The 9,795-nt window shown below is 42.9% G+C and overlaps 1 protein-coding gene across 1 annotated transcript; it reads right to left on the bottom strand.

Annotated features, from left to right (window-relative positions):
• Positions 1-1,691: 1,691 nt before the first annotated feature.
• Positions 1,692-9,400, bottom strand: angptl5 (angiopoietin-like 5). Its single transcript, XM_080435187.1, has 8 exons — positions 9,261-9,400; positions 7,464-7,635; positions 7,174-7,277; positions 5,868-5,961; positions 5,549-5,652; positions 5,106-5,226; positions 3,261-3,446; positions 1,692-2,182 (listed from the first exon to the last, which is right to left on the bottom strand). The coding sequence occupies exons 1-8, from the start codon at positions 9,315-9,317 to the stop codon at positions 1,863-1,865; spliced, it is 1,158 nt and encodes a 385-aa protein (XP_080291313.1). The 5' UTR covers positions 9,318-9,400; the 3' UTR covers positions 1,692-1,862.
• Positions 9,401-9,795: the final 395 nt, after the last annotated feature.

Below are 9,795 nucleotides of genomic sequence, written 5' to 3' on the forward strand. Positions count from 1 at the left end.
ACCATGTTTATAGCACCATCTTCTGGAGTAGGTTGGTACAGGATGGTAGACTGACGTCAACACTTGATCCCTAAAGGACCCATTTTTTAAAGATGACCAATGATAGTTCCACTCGGGTCATCCGCCAGCTGCCTCTTATGCAGTTATGTAAGAAACATTCTCAGCTGGGGGAGGTCTGGGACTTCTCTGCCTTGCTGGGCCAAGGGGATTGCCACAGGGATGCCGCTGCAGATGGTGTACTGTTTGCTATAACTAAAAAACATGGTGCCATCCTTCCAAACATAGCATCACTTTCCCAAAGCTTGTGGGCATTGTGCAACAGGGAAACAGCTTCAGCACAGGAGTGGTATGGTGATGACCCAGCCTTACACCCAGCAGAACTTTGTAGAGCAGAGAGTATAGTCCTGCCTGAAGAAGAAGAAGCCTAAACATATTCCTTATTCAAGGGGGGATTCTCCTTTGGATGAGCGGTAGGTGTTTGGTCTCCAATGCAAGAGACCTAGTTTGAATTTACATTAGGGGCTTGTCCAGTCCAGTTTTTCAGATGTTGGGTTGGTCAAAGTAAGTGGGGTGTAGTATTAGGCCTGCTGCTGGAGGGGGGATAGGATAACTTATATTCACTTTCAGAAAGATATTTTTTGTTTTTATATGGAGTCAGCAAGTATTCATTTGGGACTTTAGTCACATACAGGGACCGTTATGGATCTGAGGGAGGTGAGTTTGAATCAGAAGTGTTGGCTTAATGTCTGATAGATGTGGACTTATACAGTATGCTGGCATAGTGGTGTTTATAAGAGGATATTATTGAACACTGACTTGATTGTCAAGCTGTCATATTTACAGTATATTGCATGTTTTACTTGCATCAAATATCTCATCAAACCGTATAGAATGCACATGTAGCCATGTCATATGTGGCTGGTCTTTGCATCAAAACTCAGATTCAAAAATGTGTAAGCAACAGTGTGGCTCCAATGTGGATCTCAGACTTGATGTGGACAGCCTGTGACATCAGTCGTCTATGGCGTATCATCGAAGTATAAATCCAGATTTGGGCAAGGTTTCAGCCCAAACCAAGCCCCATTGACTTCCAGTATAACTTTTAGATAGATTATCTGTGATCTTATATTGATGATGGGAAGTTGTCATTCTATTTTTATATGTGTATGCTTGTGTGTGCAGTTATGACGATGTGAATGACACTGTTTTTGTGCCTGACTTCCAATAAACATATTCATGGGGGGAAAAAGTTAGATGGATTCAAACAGTATAAAATATCCTGCATGTGAAAAAGATATGTTATTTGTACTAAGTTAGCCTACTGACAGCAGTGTGCACAAGAAATGTAACGTTCCAGCCGTTTACGAGATTAGCTCAAGAGAAAAACAGACACACACACACAGTCCAACCCTCTTAAAGTAATGAAATAAAATAAATAAAAAACACATAGAGTCCAGAACCCCCTCCTGGCAAAGATATCGACTTCCTGAGTATACATTTTGTAGTAGTAAGGGAAAATCTGTACACTTACACTCATAATTAAATGAACACCTCCTTCTCTGCTTTATGTCTGTCTAAAGACAAAATAAGTAAAGGAGACTGCCCTCTCTCCTTAATTTAAAAGAAGATCAGAACAACTGAAAGAAAGTCATCAGAGAGGCACTGGGAACAAAATGTCAGTTATCTTTTATTATTATACATCAGGTCGTGCATAAGAGGCTACAGTGCAATTTGTACCATTACCACTCTCTATTGCTCTCCCTCCAGCCCCTTTCTCTCTCTCTTTCTCCCTGTCTCCCTGTCCTTCACTCTCTCTCTATCTCTCTGTCTCTTACACACACACTCTCTCTTTCCATTTCTCATCAATTATTGGTGGTAATCCTTCTGATCTTCATAGTCACAGATTTGATGCTGTGGGGAACTCCGCTCTGTGTCCAGGTTTCCCAGAGAATGTGTGTGTTCTCTCCCCTGCTCTGCTCCGGGTCTTGTGGAGAGCCGTTGAGGTTGGCCAGTCCACACTGGTTGAACCACCACCCGGTGTGGTTGTGCTGAATACTGCAGCTCTCCATCGTGCGGTTGTTGATGGAGCAGAAAGGAACGCAGCCGTCGTTGTCCACATCTGATGCGCTGAACGGAGCGGTGTCCTGGTTCTGCTCCTGCTCGTAGCCACGGAACGCATCGCCTGCAAGGAAACACAGGCTCATAAGTACTGTATGTATGGTGTATGTGTGAAAGGGAGTCTTTTGTTTTTGGTGCCTGCGGGAAGGGGAAATGGCTTTTACAGCTTCACCTAGCTGATGGCTGCTCAAGATGGCTCTGATGACGGAGGGGAGCTGTTAGACTCTTAACAGACTCGAACCTCTAACAGTTAGAGGTTAAGTGTATTGCTCAGGGACACTTCGACACATAAATTGGGGAAGCTGGGGGTCGAACTGGCGACCTTCCAGTTCCCAGATGGTCTCTCTACCCACTCATCTATGGCGAACCCTGTGTGTGTCTTGTGGTGCACACACAGATGTGCAGACACACACAGATGCACATACTGTATACTCCCAGACAAACACAGCGCAAACACAGCGCATACACACACACACACACACACACACACACACACACACACACACACACACACACACACACACACACACACACACACACACACACACACACACACACACACACACACACACACACACGCACGCATACACACACATACTGTACTGCAGGGGTACTCAACAACAAATCTTGAAGGTCCACAAATACGTTTTTGAATAAGGCTAGGGTCCGCACATGCACGCGCACGCAGCGCTCGTACATGTGCCCCCCCTCCCGCGCGGATTTCGGCGGATTCGGGTACTTTTCCCCCCGTTTTGTTACTTTATTTCGGTTTTAGGGTCAATCGCGATCGTAACAGATTAATAGCCTAGAAATAATTTATTGGGGGATTTTTTTTTTTTTTTAATTATAATTTCCCCAGGGTCCGCAGAGAGGTGTCCCGCGGTCCGGTCATGGACCGCGGTCCGCCTGTTGAGGACCCCTGCTGTACTGTATGCGTGTGTGGAGGGATAAACAGACACATACTCTGCCATGGTTGTGCATGTTCAAACATGCACATAGATGGTACACAAACATGCATGCTCACACACACACACAAACTGACACACTTTGTTCTTTGTGTGCGCATGCATACTCTCCTATGCACTATATACTGTTTCCATGAATGCTTGACTACATATGAGTCGTGGGGTGTATATTTGTACCTGCGCTGCCGGCGTATCTGCCCAGGTGTAAACTGTAGAACTGTGTGTCATTGCCCAGGCTGAAGTCATCATATGAAGCATAGGACGTTGTGTCATCCTGTGAGACCAGAGCGATGTGAAGCTGGAAACGAGTCTCCTTCTGGTTCACTATGTGAAAGATCTTCCTCAGGCCCAACCAGTGTTCTCCTACACACACACACACACACACACACACCAACACATGAAACATGAACACGTGTGTACGTGCACACACAGCCAGACACAAACATGTATGCAAACACACGTATGCGTATGCATATAGGGCATAGCAGTGGCGGCCATTTTGTGGTTCCACTCAAAAAAAGGCCATTCATTTTTCCCAGATTTCCCAAAATAAATGTATCAATTATTTTAAGCCTAGAATCAAGCCATCCTGGCTCCTGATGAATCATGACCATAAAACATTTGATTCTGTGAAAAAAATAATTTGAATACTTAATTGTATGATATACTATATTTAATAAATACCCTTTGTTTTGTGTTTTTTTTTCACAGAATCAAATGTTTTATGGTCATGATTCATCAGGGGCCTGGATGGCTTGATTCCAGGCTTAAAATAATTGATACAGTATAAATATTTTTGGAAATCTCTATGGGGAAAATGAATGGCCTTTTTTCAGTGGAACCACAAAATGGCCACCACTGCTATGCCCTATAGGAACACAAACTCACACAGTCCACCCACATAAATACAAATGTGCGTGTTTGTACATAGTAGCCTACATACAGTACATGCACACAAGCTTTCCTGCACACATGTATAAACACTTGCACCTATAGGCACATGCATGTACTGTACAGTACATCAACAAACACACAAACACACATAATGTTCTAAACTAGGACCTTTACATGGCGCAATAAAAACAAAACATTATTTATCCATTTGTAACTCATTTGGTTACATTTGTACACTCCCAGTTAAATGGAGTGGCATTATTTTGGTTAAAACGAAATTGATAGTAATCAATCATTGCTATAGTGTAGACAGTATTGTGTTTCTTCAATAACATTCAATAACCCTGTGTCTACAGCTCTTTAATTAACAGAAAATACATGTATTTATTTATTTGTTTATTTACCTACCAGGGACAGTGCACAATAATCAATAAATGAGCCAGAGTTAGCCAGAAGCACATTTTCAGGCGGGTTGCCAATTTATCAGCTTCAATTTTCCAGTTCCGATTTTGTCTGCTCACTTCTTTGTGTCATCACTTCCATTTTCACTTGTTTAGGCTATCCTGTATCCTGTACTGCAGTGGTTCTCAAACTCTTTCACGTCAAGGACCCCCAAATTGACACTTATCAGCCCGCGGACCCTCATTTAAAAAGATATGCCAAGGACCCCCATAAGAGAAGATTTTATGGCTCTAGCAGTGAATTTAAACCATTTTAATTTCAAGGACCCCCAGTTTGACATGCATTAGGCTACGGACACCCCATTTAATGGCATTTCTATCTCTGGGACCCCAATTTATATTGTAAAATCTATGTTAATTTAACTCTGAGAGTGTACAAATGGAACCAAATGGACCCGTTCGGGTCCATTTGGTTCCATTTGTACACTTTCAGAGTTACAGACCCATAAGGGTCAATTTGGTTACTATCTATCTATCATTTAGCTGGGGACCCCCTGGAAATCCCTCAAGGACCCCTGGGGGTCCCCGGACCCCACTTTGAGAACCAATGCTGTACTGTACGTAAAATTGGTATCCTGACCTGAAAATGAATTTTCTGGGAGACCCTTGTTACAGAACAAACAAAGAAGATGTGTGTGTTCCAAGCAAGGTAGTTGTAGTGAATTACCTGGAAGGTGTCCAAAGCCATCAACGTAGTCTGCCCAGGGCCGTTTGAAGTCAGTCAAGCCATCTGTCCTCCTTTGCATCACTGTCCATCCACCGCCCATGTAGTCCATCTCACAGAACACCTGCAGTAGACCAAATCAGAATGTTTCTAAACCAACAGGTTGGGGCGATATTTCCGGGTGGAATGTCTATGGATACGATATAAGATAACGTGTCCAGCACATTAGCTACTAGTCTAGTCTTACTTAACCAAATAATATACTGTATAGTTAATAATAACAATAGTTCTGCTCTTCCAAAAATAAGATTAAGGGATAATACTGCCCCAATGCAACACTTCCAGAGTTATCCACCTGGAAATATTTGTTGTTGTGGTTTGGTCTACAGTATATAGTGGTGGTGGTGGTGGGATTGAGTGAGCGAGCAAGCGAGTGAGTGTTTTACCTCAAAGGTAAAGTCTGTATTGTCTGGGTGGACAATGTAAATACCACTGGGGATCTTGGGGACCACAGAGATCAGATTGTCCTTGATGTCACTGCAGTCTCGCCCTGCAGAACAACATACACGTTTTCATCCATTACCACCCCTGTGTGTGTGTGTGTGTGTGTGTGTGTGTGTGTGTGTGTGTGTGTGTGTGTGTGTGTGTGTGTGTGTGTGTGTGTGTGTGTGTGTGTGTGTGTGTGTCTGTGTGTGTGTGTGTGTGTGTGTGTGTGTGTGTGTGTGTGTGTGTGTGTGTGTGTGTGTGTGTACAGTAGTAGCTTACCGTGGGATTGCACAGGCTTAATGGAGTACATTTCTGTGTTACTCCTCTGCACCTCTGAGCTGAGAGTTTGCACCTTAGTCATCAGCTCCGTTACCTGGAAATATGAATATAAAACAAATTATGGTGGTTAGTATGTGAACTTTAATTCACACTCATAAACTGTGCCTTTATAGACTGTACTCGTTCCAGTGAAACAAATGTAGAGCAATGGTTCTCAACCTTTTCAGGCCGTGACCCACAAAATAATCATATTTGAACTGGGGACCCCCAAAATAATCATATTTGAACTGGGGGGGACCCCGATAAGCACTTGGAATGTAGGAGTTGAGGCATTAAATTTAGTTTGACTCGGTTCCAAAGATAAATATTGTGAAAATAGCAGCTCTGGCCCGGACGGCTGGCATAGCGGTCAGGGCACCTATAGGCTGCTGATGCAGCTTGACAGCGTGTCGCGGGTTCAGTCCCGATCCCGATGGCATTTTCTGCGTGTCACTCCCCATCTCTCTCTCCCCATTTCCTGCCAGTCTACTGTATCCACACGTTTCCTAGGGCATGGTGGGCATCACTTCCTGTCGATTTGATCAGGTATCAGGGATCAAATCGACAGGAAGTGATGCCCACTGTTACGAAGATGACGACGGCGATACGGTATTACGCCCGAATATGGACACAACGCCAGCGTGACGTCGTCCTACGATCGCATGGCATCATATTCTACCCATAAAAGTACCACAATTGTCAGATAGGGTGCGTATCAGCAGTTGTGGAACAATAGCAATAACTCAATAACTATAACTAGATAAATAGCCAGGGCCTGTCCACCCATATTCAACGTGTGGACTCAAGAACCACCCAATCTCGGCCCCCATCAATCACTTGTGGCGATCAGAGTAGAGTAGAAGAATCAGCCCATTAATTAGTATACAGTCCTTTATAACTTGCAGGAACCTCTGCAACACCCACCATGCCCTAGGAAACTTGTGGATACTATCAAATAAAGGCAGAAAAAAGAAAAGAAAAAGAAAATAGCAGATCTACAAGCTCCACAACGCCTCACGTTGTGAGGCGTTGTGAGCATGTAGATCTGCTAATTTATTTTGATCTTGCCTCTTTCTATTTGACATTTTGGTCAATCTTTGACCAGTTTTCATTGTATAGTTTGTGGATAACTTTAGATGCAGTATCCTTTTTTTAAGGATTAAAAAGGCCTAAAAGTCCTTAAACTGTCACTTTACTGTCATCTGCTGGGCCCCCCCCCCCTCCCGACCCACAGGTTGAGAACCACTGATGTAGAGGGCCGCTTCACCTGCGAGGTGAGGAAGTCCAGGGATCTCTGCTGCTCCTCCATCACGTCTCTGACCAGCTTCCTGGTGCTCCGCAGATAGACCAGCAAAGACTGCTGGAGATGGCCTGCAGGGCCAATGCATGTGCGCGTGCACGTCATTGCACACACACACACACACACACACACATGCACAAACACAAGCATTTTAGTTTACATACACGACTTCTGGACAGTGCACTCTGGATAAGTGTATCAGCTGAACTCATGATGATAGTGATAATAGCTATATAAGCATGGAAACGATAATTTACCACAAAGCGAATGTTTCTCATCTCTCAGCAGTTTGGCGGTGACGTCACAGGGGATCGTACATGCTTCCCGACCTTTGCCCCCTCCGAGGGGCTTTTGGATTCTCACATGGGATTCGGTGAAGTCATCGCTGAGTATCTCTGATTGGTTGAAAGTGGTAGGGCCTCCCGTGTCCTAATAAAAACGATTGTATGAGAGTTAGAACCAGCATGAGGCAGTGATTAAGTAACCACACGGTGTAATTAACCCATTAAGACCGGGAAAAGCATCTGTCATTTTAGATTTTAACCACTTTAACCATTATTTTATACTTTGGGGGTCCTTGACATGAAAAAGTTTGAGAACCACTGATATTATAGCAACATTATTTATAGCTCTTATTCTACATCTCTTAGTTGTTATTTTGACATTTATTTTAAATGCCTTATTCTTTAGATAAGACATCGTAGAGAGACAGGAAACCAAGGGCAGATAGAGGAGAGACACGCGAGACAAGACCAGGAGTCGGATTCGAACTCGGGCCCTCGCAGCTCACAAGGAGAACATGGTCTGTGCACTAACTGACTGAGTCACCAGGCAATCCCAACTCAAATGACTTTTTTGTCCCAAATTTCTCTCTTCAGAATATAGCGTACTGATAATTCCCACTAAGTTTCATGAAAATTCACTGATACATTCTCGATATTGGAGTAACAAGTACTTTTTTTCACAGAACATGCATTTTTTTCTCTTCTTATCTTTATTATTGTCTAAAAAGTAGGGCAACAAATAAGGGACAACTTCAGATATTTACCTAATAGTCCATACCTAGAAATCAGTTCCTTTTTCAAAATAATAATATAATATAATAATATGGCTAATATGGAAATTAATTAAAAATTGTTTAAAGTTCTCCTAACTGTTGAAAAAGCAGTTGGAGTATAAAGAATCATGACATCATTAGTGGAGAAAGTTGCTATTAAACATAATGTGACTTGGTGCTTGGTGTAATATTGGCCTATAAATGTACATTGTAAGTGTCTCACATTCAAAACCACCTATATTTGCAATGTTCTGGAAGCCTCTGTTAACTGTGAAACGAAATGTATATTGATGGTATATTATCCGTGTATTTGTTCATACAGAGCTTGGGTGAGTTTACCAGAGTGGATTTCTTCCTCACGACCTTACCTGACATCACAAAAGGTTATTTAGATGTTTTCTGAATGGGTTCCGAATGCATTCAGCTGTTCAAACACTGTATAGGCACTGTTTTTCCATGTTATTTGAATTTCTGTTGCCCTGTCTTAAACATTTAAATGAATGTATTTTTAGTGGTTAGAATTAAAAAAAGGATATAACTATCTATTGTCAAGTAAACTGTGATCATCCAAAATTACATTTTCAGAGCAATCCATAACATCCGTAACACTAGGTTAACTAGCACCGGCAAAACAGAAGCTGTACATTTCGTACTTGAAAATCACAGTATGGTTATTAACTATGCTTTTACTGCTACAACTGGAGCATTTCTCATACATCATAACAAGAATTATGTGGATTCAGCTACTATGACCAGTCAGCAACACATTTTATGAAGGTTTCCATCCTTATAGAGAAAGTTCTGTAATCATCAGGTGACACTCACCAGAATACTTTAAATGTCTGTCAGCCAGTAAATAGCTCACTTTTTCCAGACAGTAGGTCGGTGCTATTCCCAGCTTTTCAATCTCAGCCGGTGCAGAATAGAGAGGACTGAGTGACAAGCTACAAGACTAGTAAATAAACATTGCATGCATACTGTATGTATGTATGGATACCTGTATGGTGGCGATAAAAGGTAGGTGAAGCAGAAGAAGCAGGGTTATCCACATCATTTTTGCACCGTCTGACTCTATCCGTCTGTGCGCCAGTATATTTGCAGCTGTGGTCCTGTCCTCAAGGAACGTGTTTGTGAACGTGTTCATTTCCTCACCAGCAGGCTCCCCTGGCTCCACACAGCACTCTCCCTCTCTCTCTCTCTCTCTCTCTCTCTCTGTCTCTCTGTCTGTCTGTCTGTCTGTCTGTCTGTCTGTCTGTCTGTCTGTCTGTCTGTCTGTCTGTCTGTCTGTCTGTCTGTCTGTCTGTCTGTCTGTCTGTCTGTCTGTCTGTCTGTCTGTCTGTCTGTCTGTCTGTCTGTCTGTCTGTCTGTCTGTCTGTCTGTCTGTCTGTCTGTCTGTCTGTCTGTCTGTCTGTCTGTCTCTGTCTCTGTCTCTCCCTGTCTCTCCAGAAAAAAAGTCTGTTCCGTTCTATTCGATACCCACACGCCATACCTTTAATGATTCCTCCCTCATTCATTCATTTCTTCTTTTCTGC

Source organism: Gymnoscopelus braueri (genome assembly GCF_963280865.1).
Source record: "Gymnoscopelus braueri genome assembly, chromosome: 8".
Classification (NCBI taxonomy): Eukaryota; Metazoa; Chordata; class Actinopteri; order Myctophiformes; family Myctophidae; genus Gymnoscopelus; species Gymnoscopelus braueri.